Here is a 13,237-nt window from a genome sequence, read left to right as displayed (position 1 = left end):
CTCATTTTTCAGATGAATTTTTAAATGAACATCATCATTCTGATTCTGATAATGATTCCTCTGGTTCAGATGATTCTGTTTCAGAGGTTGATTCTGATAAATCTTCATTTCTTTCATGTAATTAGCAAGAGTCCAGGAGGGGCAAAGTTTCCCAAACCTCAAAATGCCTACAAATACACCCCTCACCACACCCACAATTCAGTTTTACAAACTTTGCCTCCGATGGAGGTGGTGAAGTAAGTTTCTGCTAGATTCTACGTTGATATGCGCTCCGCAGCAAGTTGGAGCCCGGTTTTCCTCTCAGCGTGCAGTGAATGTCAGAGGGATGTGAGGAGAGTATTGCCTATTTGAATGCAGTGATCTCCTTCTACGGGGTCTATTTCATAGGTTCTCTGTTATCGGTCGTAGAGATTCATCTCTTACCTCCCTTTTCAGATCGACGATATACTCTTATATATACCATTACCTCTGCTGATTCTCGTTTCAGTACTGGTTTGGCTTTCTACAAACATGTAGATGAGTGTCCTGGGGTAAGTAAATCTTATTTTCTGTGACACTCTAAGCTATGGTTGGGCACTTTGTTTATAAAGTTCTAAATATATGTATTCAAACATTTATTTGCCTTGACTCAGAATGTTCAACTTTCCTTATTTTTCAGACAGTCAGTTTCATATTTGGGATAATTCATTTGAATTAATCATTTTTTCTTACCTTCAAAAATTTGACTCTTTTTTTCCCTGTGGGCTGTTAGGCTCGCGGGGGCTGAAAATGCTTCATTTTATTGCGTCATTCTTGGCGCGGACTTTTTTGGCGCAAAAATTATTTTCCGTTTCCGGCATCATACGTGTCGCCGGAAGTTGCGTCATTTTTTTGACGTTATTTTGCGCCAAAAATGTCGGCGTTCCGGGTGTGGCGTCATTTTTGGCGCCAAAAGCATTTAGGCGCCAAATAATGTGGGCGTCTGATTTGGCGCTAAAAAATATGGGCGTCGCTTTTGTCTCCACATTATTTTAGTCTCATTTTTCATTGCTTCTGGTTGCTAGAAGCTTGTTCTTTGGCATTTTTTCCCATTCCTGAAACTGTCATTTAAGGAATTTGATCAATTTTGCTTTATATGTTGTTTTTTCTCTTACATATTGCAAGATGTCTCACGTTGCATCTGAGTCAGAAGATACTACAGGAAAATCGCTGTCTAGTGCTGGATCTACCAAAGCTAAGTGTATCTGCTGTAAACTTTTGGTAGCTATTCCTCCGGCTGTTGTTTGTATTAATTGTCATGACAAACTTGTTAATGCAGATAATATTTCCTTTAGTAAAGTACCATTGTCTGTTGCAGTTCCTTCAACATCTAAGGTGCAGAATGTTCCTGATAACATAAGAGATTTTGTTTCTGAATCCATCAAGAAGGCTATGTCTGTTTTTTCTCCTTCTAGTAAACGTAAAAAATCTTTTAAAACTTCTCTCCCTACAGATGAATTTTTAAATGAACATCATCATTCTGATTCTGATGACTCTTCTGGTTCAGAGGATTCTGTCTCAGAGATTGATGCTGATAAATCTTCATATTTATTTAAAATGGAATTTATTCGTTCTTTACTTAAAGAAGTACTAATTGCTTTAGAAATAGAGGATTCTGGTCCTCTTGATACTAATTCTAAACGTTTAGATAAGGTATTTAAATCTCCTGTGGTTATTCCAGAAGTTTTTCCTGTTCCTAATGCTATTTCTGCAGTAATTTCCAAAGAATGGGATAAATTGGGTAATTCATTTACTCCTTCTAAACGTTTTAAGCAATTATATCCTGTACCGTCTGACAGGTTAGAATTTTGGGACAAAATCCCTAAAGTTGATGGGGCTATTTCTACCCTTGCTAAACGTACTACTATTCCTACGTCAGATGGTACTTCGTTTAAAGATCCTTTAGATAGGAAAATTGAATCCTTTCTAAGAAAAGCTTATCTGTGTTCAGGTAATCTTCTTAGACCTGCTATATCATTGGCTGATGTTGCTGCAGCTTCAACTTTTTGGTTGGAAACTTTAGCGCAACAAGTAACAAATCATGATTCTCATGATATTATTAGTCTTCTTCAGCATGCTAATAATTTTATTTGTGATGCCATTTTTGATATTATCAGAGTTGATGTCAGGTTTATGTCTCTAGCTATTTTAGCTAGAAGAGCTTTATGGCTTAAGACTTGGAATGCTGATATGGCTTCTAAATCAACTCTACTTTCCATTTCTTTCCAGGGTAACAAGTTATTTGGTTCTCAGTTGGATTCTATTATCTCAACTGTTACTGGTGGGAAAGGAACTTTTTTACCACAGGATAAAAAATCTAAAGGTAAAAACAGGGCTAATAATCGTTTTCGTTCCTTTCGTTTCAACAAAGAACAAAAGCCTGATCCTTCATCCTCAGGAGCAGTTTCAGTTTGGAAACCATCTCCAGTCTGGAATAAATCCAAGCCTGCTAGAAAGGCAAAGCCTGCTTCTAAGTCCACATGAAGGTGCGGCCCTCATTCCAGCTCAGCTGGTAGGGAGCAGGTTACGTTTTTTCAAAGAAATTTGGATCAATTCTGTTCACAATCTTTGGATTCAGAACATTGTTTCAGAAGGGTACAGAATTGGTTTCAAGATGAGACCTCCTGCAAAGAGATTTTTTCTTTCCCGTTTCCCAGTAAATCCAGTAAAAGCTCAAGCATTTCTGAATTGTGTTTCAGATCTAGAGTTGGCTGGAGTAATTATGCCAGTTCCAGTTCCGGAACAGGGGATGGGGTTTTATTCAAATCTCTTCATTGTACCAAAGAAGGAGAATTCCTTCAGACCGGTTCTGGATCTAAAAATATTGAATCGTTATGTAAGGATACCAACGTTCAAAATGGTAACTGTAAGGACTATCTTGCCTTTTGTTCAGCAAGGGCATTATATGTCCACAGTAGATTTACAGGATGAATATCTGCATATTCCGATTCATCCTGATCATTATCAGTTTCTGAGATTCTCTTTTCTGGACAAGCATTACCAGTTTGTGGCTCTGCCGTTTGGCCTAGCTACAGCTCCAAGAATTTTTACAAAGGTTCTCGGTGCCCTTCTATCTGTAATCAGAGAACAGGGTATTGTGGTATTTCCTTATTTGGACGATATCTTGGTACTTGCTCAGTCTTTACATTTAGCAGAATCTCATACGAATCGACTTGTGTTGTTTCTTCAAGATCATGGTTGGAGGATCAATTTACCAAAAAGTTCATTGATCCTCAGACAAGGGTAACCTTTCTGGGTTTCCAGATAGATTCAGTGTCCATGACTCTGTCTTTAACAGACAAGAGACGTCTAAAATTGATTTCAGCTTGTCGAAACCTTCAGTCACAATCATTCCCTTCGGTAGCCTTATGCATGGAAATTCTAGGTCTTATGACTGCTGCATCGGACGCGATCCCCTTTGCTCGTTTTCACATGCGACCTCTTCAGCTCTGTATGCTGAATCAATGGTGCAAGGATTACACAAAGATATCTCAATTAATATCTTTAAAACCGATTGTTCGACACTCTCTAACGTGGTGGACAGATCACCATCGTTTAATTCAGGGGGCTTCTTTTGTGCTTCCGACCTGGACTGTAATTTCAACAGATGCAAGTCTCTCAGGTTGGGGAGCTGTGCGGGGATCTCTGACGGCACAAGGAGTTTGGGAATCTCAGGAGGTGAGATTACCGATCAATATTTTGGAACTCCGTGCAATTTTCAGAGCTCTTCAGTTTTGGCCTCTTCTGAAGAGAGAATCGTTCATTTGTTTTCAGACAGACAATGTCACAACTGTGGCATACATCAATCATCAAGGAGGGACTCACAGTCCTCTGGCTATGAAAGAAGTATCTCGAATTTTGGTTTGGGCGGAATCCAGCTCCTGTCTAATCTCTGCGGTTCATATCCCAGGTATAGACAATTGGGAAGCGGATTATCTCAGTCGCCAAACGTTGCATCCGGGCGAATGGTCTCTTCACCCAGAGGTATTTCTTCAGATTGTTCAAATGTGGGAACTTCCAGAAATAGATCTGATGGCGTCTCATCTAAACAAGAAACTTCCCAGGTATCTGTCCAGATCCCGGGATCCTCAGGCGGAGGCAGTGGATGCATTATCACTTCCTTGGAAGTATCATCCTGCCTATATCTTTCCGCCTCTAGTTCTTCTTCCAAGAGTAATCTCCAAGATTCTGAAGGAATGCTCGTTTGTTCTGCTGGTAGCTCCGGCATGGCCTCACAGGTTTTGGTATGCGGATCTTGTCCGGATGGCCTCTTGCCAACCGTGGACTCTTCCGTTAAGACCAGACCTTCTGTCTCAAGGTCCTTTTTTCCATCAGGATCTGAAATCCTTAAATTTAAAGGTATGGAGATTGAACGCTTGATTCTTGGTCAAAGAGGTTTCTCTGACTCTGTGATTAATACTATGTTACAGGCTCGTAAATCTGTATCTAGAGAGATATATTATAGAGTCTGGAAGACTTATATTTCTTGGTGTCTTTCTCATCATTTTTCTTGGCATTCTTTTAGAATACCGAGAATTTTACAGTTTCTTCAGGATGGTTTAGATAAGGGTTTGTCCGCAAGTTCCTTGAAAGGACAAATCTCTGCTCTTTCTGTTCTTTTTCACAGGAAGATTGCTATTCTTCCTGATATTCATTGTTTTGTACAAGCTTTGGTTCGTATAAAACCTGTCATTAAGTCAATTTCTCCTCCTTGGAGTTTAAATTTGGTTCTGGGGGCTCTTCAAGCTCCTCCGTTTGAACCTATGCATTCATTGGACATTAAGTTACTTTCTTGGAAAGTTTTGTTCCTTTTGGCCATCTCTTCTGCCAGAAGAGTTTCTGAATTATCTGCTCTTTCTTGTGAGTCTCCTTTTCTGATTTTTCATCAGGATAAGGCGGTGTTGCGAACTTCTTTTGAATTTTTACCTAAAGTTGTGAATTCCAACAACATTAGTAGAGAAATTGTGGTTCCTTCATTATGTCCTAATCCTAAAAATTCTAAGGAGAAATCGTTGCATTCTTTGGATGTTGTTAGAGCTTTGAAATATTATGTTGAAGCTACTAAATCTTTCCGAAAGACTTCTAGTCTATTTGTTATCTTTTCCGGTTCTAGAAAAGGCCAGAAAGCTTCTGCCATTTCTTTGGCATCTTGGTTGAAATCTTTAATTCATCTTGCCTATGTTGAGTCGGGTAAAACTCCGCCTCAGAGGATTACAGCTCATTCTACTAGGTCAGTTTCTACTTCCTGGGCGTTTAGGAATGAAGCTTCGGTTGATCAGATTTGCAAAGCAGCAACTTGGTCCTCTTTGCATACTTTTACTAAATTCTACCATTTTGATGTATTTTCTTCTTCTGAAGCAGTTTTTGGTAGAAAAGTACTTCAGGCAGCGGTTTCAGTTTGAATCTTCTGCTTATGTTTTTCATTAAACTTTATTTTGGGTGTGGATTATTTTCAGCAGGAATTGGCTGTCTTTATTTTATCCCTCCCTCTCTAGTGACTCTTGTGTGGAAAGATCCACATCTTGGGTAATCATTATCCCATACGTCACTAGCTCATGGACTCTTGCTAATTACATGAAAGAAAACATAATTTATGTAAGAACTTACCTGATAAATTCATTTCTTTCATATTAGCAAGAGTCCATGAGGCCTGCCCTTTTTTTGTGGTGGTTATGATTTTGTATAAAGCACAATTATTCCAATTCCTTATTTTATATGCTTTCGCACTTTTTTATCACCCCACTTCTTGGCTATTCGTTAAACTGAATTGTGGGTGTGGTGAGGGGTGTATTTGTAGGCATTTTGAGGTTTGGGAAACTTTGCCCCTCCTGGTAGGAATGTATATCCCATACGTCACTAGCTCATGGACTCTTGCTAATATGAAAGAAATGAATTTATCAGGTAAGTTCTTACATAAATTATGTTATTTATTCAAAATGGAATTTATTGGTTCTTTACTTAAAGAAGTCTTAATTGCATTAGAAATAGAGGAATTCTGGTCCTCTTGATACTTAATCTAAACGTTTAAAGAAAGTTTTTAAATCTCCTGTAGTAATTCCAGAAGTTTTTCCTGTCCATGATGCTATTTCTGAAGTAATTTCCAGGGAATGGAATAATTTGGGTAATTTATTTACTCCTTCTAAACGTTTTAAGCAATTATATCCTGTGCCATCTGACAGATTAGAGTTTTGGGACAAAATCCCTAAGGTTGATGGGGCTATCTCTACTCTTGCTAAACGTACTACTATTCCTACGGCAGATAGTACTTCCTTTAAGGATCCTTTAGATAGGAAAATTGAATCCTTTCTAAGAAAAGCTTACTTATGTTCAGGTAATCTTCTTAGACCTGCTATATCTTTAGCGGATGTTGCTGCAGCCTCAACTTTTTGGTTGGAAGCTTTAGCGCAACAAGTAACAGATCATAATTCTCATAGCATTGTTAATCTTCTTCAACATGCTAATAATTTTATTTGTGATGCCATCTTTGATATCATTAGGGTTGATGTCAGGTATATGTCTCTAGCTATTTTAGCTAGAAGAGCTTTATGGCTTAAAACTTGGAATGCTGATATGTCTTCCAAGTCAACTTTGCTTTCCCTTTCTTTCCAGGGTAATAAATTATTTGGTTCACAGTTGGATTCTATTATTTCAACTGTTACTGGGAAAGGAACTTTTTTACCACAGGATAAAAAATCTAAAGGTAAATTTAGGTCTACTAATCGTTTTCGTTCCTTTCATCACAATAAGGAACAAAAGCCTGATCCTTCCCCTACAGGAGCGGTATCAGTTTGGAAATCATCTCCAGTCTGGAATAAATCCAAGCCCTTTAGAAAGCCAAAGCCAGCTCCCAAGTCAACATGAAGGTGCGGCCCTCATTCCGGCCCAGCTGGTAGGGGGCAGATTACGATTTTTCAAAGAAATTTGGATCAATTCGATTCACAATCTTTGGATTCAGAACATTGTTTCACAAGGGTACAGAATAGGCTTCAAGATAAGGCCTCCTGCAAGAAGATTTTTTCTTTCCCGTGTCCCAGTAAATCCAGTGAAGGCTCAAGCATTTCTGAAATGTGTTTCAGATCTAGAGTTGGCTGGAGTAATTATGCCAGTTCCAGTTCTGGAACAGGGGCTAGGGTTTTACTCAAATCTCTTCATTGTACCAAAGAAGGAGAATTCCTTCAGACCAGTTCTGGATTTAAAAATATTGAATCATTATGTAAGGATACCAACATTCAAAATGGTAACTATAAGGACTATTCTGCCTTTTGTTCAGCAAGGGCATTATATGTCCACAATAGATTTACAGGATGCATATCTGCATATTCCGATTCATCCAGATCACTATCAGTTTCTGAGATTCTCTTTCCTAGACAAGCATTACCAGTTTGTGGCTCTGCCGTTTGGCCTAGCAACAGCTCCAAGGATTTTTACAAAGGTTCTCGGTGCCCTGCTATCTGTAATCAGAGAACAGGGTATTGTGGTATTTCCTTATTTGGACGATATCTTGGTACTTGCTCAGTCTTCACATTTAGCAGAATCTCATACGAATCGACTTGTATTGTTTCTTCGAGAACATGGTTGGAGGATCGATTTACCAAAAAGTTAATTGATTCCTCAGACAAGGGTAACCTTTTTAGGTTTCCAGATAGATTCAGTGTCCATGACAAGAGACGTCTAAAATTGGTTTCAGCTTGTCGAAACCTTCAGTCTCAATCATTCCCTTTGGTAGCCTTATGCATGGAAATTCTAGGTCTTATGACTGCTGCATCGGATGCGATCCCCTTTGCTCGTTTTCACATGCGACCTCTTCAGCTCTGTATGCTGAACCAGTGGTGCAGGGATTATACAAAGATATCTCAATTAATATCTTTAAAACCGATTGTACGACACTCTGACGTGGTGGACAGACCACCATCGTTTAGTTCAGGGGGCTTCTTTTGTTCTTCCGACCTGGACTGTGATTTCAACAGATGCAAGTCTGACAGGTTGGGGAGCTGTTTGGGGGTCTCTGACAGCACAAGGGGTTTGGGATTCTCAGGAGGTGAGATTACCAATCAACATTTTGGAACAATTTTGCAATTTTCAGAGCTCTTCAGTCATGGCCTCTTCTAAAGAAAGAGTCGTTCATTTGTTTTCAGACGGACAATGTCACAACCGTGGCATATGTCAATCATCAAGGAGGGACTCACAGTCCTCTGGCTATGAAAGAAGTATCTCGAATACTGGTATGGGCGGAATCCAGCTCCTGTCTAATTTCTGCGGTTCATATCCCAGGTATAGACAACTGGGAAGCGGATTATCTCAGTCGCCAAACGTTACATCCGGGCGAATGGTCTCTTCACCCAGAGGTATTTCTTCAGATTGTTCAAATGTGGGGACTTCCAGAAATAGATCTGATTGCTTCTCATCTAAAGAAGAAACTTCCCAGGTATCTGTCCAGATCCAGGGATCCTCAGGCGGAGGCAGTGGATGCATTGTCACTTCCTTGGAAGTATCATCCTGCCTATATCTTTCCGCCTCTAGTTCTTCTTCCAAGAGTGATTTCCAAGATTCTAAAGGAGTGCTCGTTTGTTCTGCTGGTGGCTCCAGCATGGCCTCACAGGTTTTGGTATGCGGATCTTGTCCGGATGGCCACTTGCCAACCGTGGACTCTTCCATTAAGACCAGACCTTCTATCGCAAGGTCCTTTTTTCCATCAGGATCTCAAATCCTTAAATTTTAAGGTATGGAGATTGAACGCTTGATTCTCAGTCATAGAGGTTTCTCTGACTCTGTGATTAATACTATGTTACAGGCTCGTAAATCTGTATCTAGGAAGATATATTATCGGGTCTGGAAGATTTATATTTCTTGGTGTTTTTCTCATCATTTTTCTTGGCATTCTTTTAGAATTCCTAGAATTTTACAGTTTCTTCAGGATGGTTTGGATAAAGGTTTGTCTGCAAGTTCCTTGAAAGGACAAATCTCTGCTCTTTCTGTTCTTTTCCACAGAAAGATTGCTAGTCTTCCTGATATTCATTGTTTTGTACAAGCTTTGGTTCGTATAAAACCTGTTATTAAGTCAATTTCTCCTCCTTGGAGTTTGAATTTGGTTCTGGGGGCTCTTCAAGCTCCTCCATTTGAACCTATGCATTCGCTGGACATTAAATTACTTTCTTGGAAAGTTTTGTTTCTTTTGTCCATCTCTTCTGCTAGAAGAGTTTCTGAATTATCTGCTCTTTCTTGTGAGTCTCCTTTTCTGATTTTTCATCAGGATAAGGCGGTGTTGCGAACTTCTTTTAAATTTTTACCTAAGGTTGTGAATTCTAACAACATTAGTAGAGAAATTGTGGTTCCTTCATTGTGTCCTAATCCTAAGAATTCTAAGGAAAGATCGTTGCATTCTTTGGATGTAGTTAGAGCTTTGAAATATTATGTTGAAGCTACTAAAAATTTCCGAAAGACTTCTTGTCTATTTGTTATCTTTTCCGGTTCTAGGAAAGGTCAGAAGGCCTCTGCCATTTCTTTGGCGTCTTGGTTAAAGTCTTTGATTTATCATGCTTATGTCGAGTCGGGTAAAACTCCGCCTCAAAGGATTACAGCTCATTCTACTAGGTCAGTTTCTACTTCCTGGGCGTTTAGGAATGAAGCTTCGGTTGATCAGATTTGCAAAGCAGCAACTTGGTCTTCTTTGCATACTTTTACTAAATTCTACCATTTTGATGTGTTTTCTTCTTCTGAAGCAGATTTTGGTAGAAAAGTACTTCAGGCAGCTGTTTCAGTTTGATTCTTCTGCTTATAATTTCAGTTTTTTTCATTATAAAATTTTAACTTTGTTTTGGGTGTGGATTATTTTCAGCGGAATTGGCTGTCTTTATTTTATCCCTCCCTCTCTAGTGACTCTTGTGTGGAAGATCCACATCTTGGGTATTCATTATCCCATACGTCACTAGCTCATGGACTCTTGCTAATTACATGAAAGAAAACATAATTTATGTAAGAACTTACCTGATAAATTCATTTCTTTCATATTAGCAAGAGTCCATGAGGCCCACCCTTTTTGTGGTGGTTATGATTTTTTTGTATAAAGCACAATTATTCCAATTCCTTATTTTTTTATGCTTTCGCACTTTTTTCTTATCACCCCACTTCTTGGCTATGCGTTAAACTGATTTGTGGGTGTGGTGAGGGGTGTATTTATAGGCATTTTGAGGTTTTGGAAACTTTGCCCCTCCTGGTAGGAATGTATATCCCATACGTCACTAGCTCATGGACTCTTGCTAATATCAAAGAAATGAATTTATCAGGTAAGTTCTTACATAAATTATGTTTTATATTACTAAAAGTTTCTGTGGACACAATTTTAAAAGGAATAGATATATTAGGTAGAAAAACAGCATTATATTAAAGTTAGTTCAGTCTTTGACTAAGTGTGAATTCATAGAAATAGTCCATAATGTCCAGTAAACTGCCCTTAAGCCTTAGCATGGAAATGGTCTAGTTGTCACAGTGTCTACTACAAGTGTAGGGGACTGACTATATCAGAACAGTTTGATGATAAAATAATGATGTAATTAATAACATTACTCCCATTGTGTTTCTTATTGACAGGGGAATTCACAAACTGCAATAATCCTAGTCATGATCAGAGTGCAGATGCTTCTTTACATCTTCTTCAAAATCAAAGAAGCCATGTGGGAAATTTATGTTCTGAATGTGGGAAATGTTTTCTTAAGAAATCACATCTTTTTAAACATCTAAAAATTCATACAGGAGAAAAGCTATTTTCCTGTCCTATATGTGGGACATGTTTTAACTGTAAAAACATTCTTGCTGCTCATCAGAAAATTCATACAGGAGAATTTTCATGTTCTGATTGTGGGAAATGCTTTACTCAGAAATCAAATCTTATTCATCATCAGAAAATTCATACAGGGGAGAAAGAATTTTCGTGTTCTGACTGTGGGAAATGTTTTACTCGGAAATCACATCTTCTTAGACATCAGAAAACGCATACAGGAGAAAAAGCATTTTCGTGTTCTGACTGTGGAAAATGTTTTACTCGGAAATCGCATCTTCTTAGACATCAAAAAATTCATACAGAGGAGAAAACATTTTCATGTTCTGACTGTGGGAAATGTTTTAATCTGAAATCAAATCTCATTACACATCAGAAAATTCATACAGGGGGGAAAGGATTTCCATGTTCTGACTGTGGAAAATGTTTTATCCTGAAATCATATGTTATTAGGCATAAGAAAATTCATACAGGGGAGAAAGCATTTTCATGTTCTAACTGTGGGAAATGTTTTACTTTTAAATCAAATCTCATTACACATCAGAAAATTCATACAGGGGTGAAAGGATTTTCATGTTCTGACTGTGGGAAATGTTTTACTCGGAAATCACATCTTCTTAGACATCAGAAAACGCATACAGGAGAAAAAGCATTTTCGTGTTTTGACTGTGGGAAATGTTTTACTCGGAAATCAACTCTTCTTATGCATCAAAAAATTCATACGGAGTGAAAGGATTTCCATGTTCTGACTGTGGAAAATTTTTTACTCTGAAATCAACTCTTATTATGCATCAGAAAATTCATACAGGGGAGAAAGCATTTTTATGTTCTGACTGGGGGAAATCTTTTACTCTGAAATCACATCTTCTTAGTCATCAGAAAACGCATACAGGAGAAAAGGTATTTTTGTGTTCTGACTGTGGGAAATATTTTACTCAGAAATCACATATTATTAGGCATCAGAAAGCTCATATTAAAAAAACTTTAGAGTTTAACCTCCTAAGTGCAGAGGAATAATATGGTAGTTGTCACCCACACAATATACCAAGTGCTGATGATTACTGCATGTGACCCCCTGGGGAGTGCAGTTTTAGAGCTGTTTGAGGTCCCTTCTGCACCTCAGTCGTTTATGAGGTGACCCCAGGGTGGATTTGATTTAAAAATTATGATTTAAATCACTAGTCCGTAAGACCAATTTTAAATCATGGTTTTTATTTTTAGAATAAGTTTTCAGATTATTTGTTTATAGTTATACCAGGCTATTATTAAATTGGTTATATATGATTAGATATGCATAGATAGATCATTGAAATTAATGAAATTATTTGGAGGTGAATTATCTCCAGTTTAATTGGTTAATCATGCACATTTGATTAACTTTTCACCTGTACTTTATTGGAAGGAGGAAAATTATTACATTAATAATAACAATATAAATAGTTTTATTTTACTAAAACAATAACATTATTTTTAATTTTAATCCTTGCCCCTCCCTCCTCACACTTAGGTCCTTGTGCATATCTATTCCGTTCCAAACAATCTTCTATTCAGTGAGCTTCTTGAAACTTAGTATGGGTGTATTCTGTGTACATAGATTTGAAGGGGATCAATGACATTAACATGAATTTTTTTAACAATTTTCCAATTGACTTCTCTTATCTAATTTGCTTTGTTCTTTAGGTGTCCATTGTTAAAAAGCCTGCATAGGTAGGCTCACTCAGATGTAATGCACTACTGTAAGCTAGCTGCTTGTCACGGTCTCACCCATTGTATTCAGATAGCCCCCAGTGGAGCATTGCTCTCCTTCAACAAAGGATTCCAAGAGAATGACACAAATATAAGTAAATCTAAAAATGTTATGTTCTAAGGTCTATTTATCAACTCTGTATGTTCATTTTTTAGATATTTTGCTGTGGATGTTATTTCTGCAGACACGAATTCACAGCTTTGAGAACTACAAAATGAATCATATGTGATAATATCATTAAGATTGAAAAATTGTTCAAAATAATCTAAGCATGATATTGTGAATAGATTAATGAAATTAATAAAAAAACATTACAGTAATAAATAAACAGCATCTTGCTATATAATTAAAAACTAATTTATATTTCAGGATGAATAACCTTTGGATTATAATGTATCTTGAATAAAACTATTTTTAAATAGATTTTTCCTCAAAAAGCATTTAAAAAAATAAATCCTATTTAATTTTTTATCCACCCTGTGTGACCCAGTGTACAGGGAGTGCAGAATTATTAGGCAAGTTGTATTTTTGAGGATTAATTTTATTATTGATCAACAACCATGAACCCAAAAAACTAATTAATATCAAAGCTGAATATTTTTGGAAGTAGTTTTTAGTTTGTTTTTAGTTTTAGCTATTTTAGGGGGATATCTGTGTGTGCAGGTGACTATTACTGTGCATAATTATTAGGCAACTTA

The 13,237-nt window shown here is 37.5% G+C and overlaps 1 protein-coding gene across 4 annotated transcripts in view; it reads left to right on the top strand.

Moving 5' to 3' along the window:
- The window catches only part of LOC128657089 (oocyte zinc finger protein XlCOF7.1-like), a 175,571-nt gene extending 162,611 nt beyond the window's left edge, over positions 1 to 12,960 (top strand). For all 4 annotated transcript variants that reach the window (XM_053711333.1, XM_053711332.1, XM_053711331.1 and 1 more), the window contains one exon: positions 10,606 to 12,960. In XM_053711333.1, the coding sequence (XP_053567308.1) occupies positions 10,606 to 11,522 (917 nt within the window). In that variant the 3' untranslated portion in view covers positions 11,523 to 12,960. The remainder of the gene's footprint in view (positions 1 to 10,605) is intronic.
- The last annotated feature ends 277 nt before the right edge of the window (positions 12,961 to 13,237 follow it).

Source organism: Bombina bombina, chromosome 4 (assembly GCF_027579735.1).
Source record: "Bombina bombina isolate aBomBom1 chromosome 4, aBomBom1.pri, whole genome shotgun sequence".
In the NCBI taxonomy this organism is placed as follows: Eukaryota; Metazoa; Chordata; class Amphibia; order Anura; family Bombinatoridae; genus Bombina; species Bombina bombina.
The sequence above is the reverse complement of the archived record's forward strand: the minus strand, read 5'-3'. Positions and strand labels throughout refer to the sequence as shown.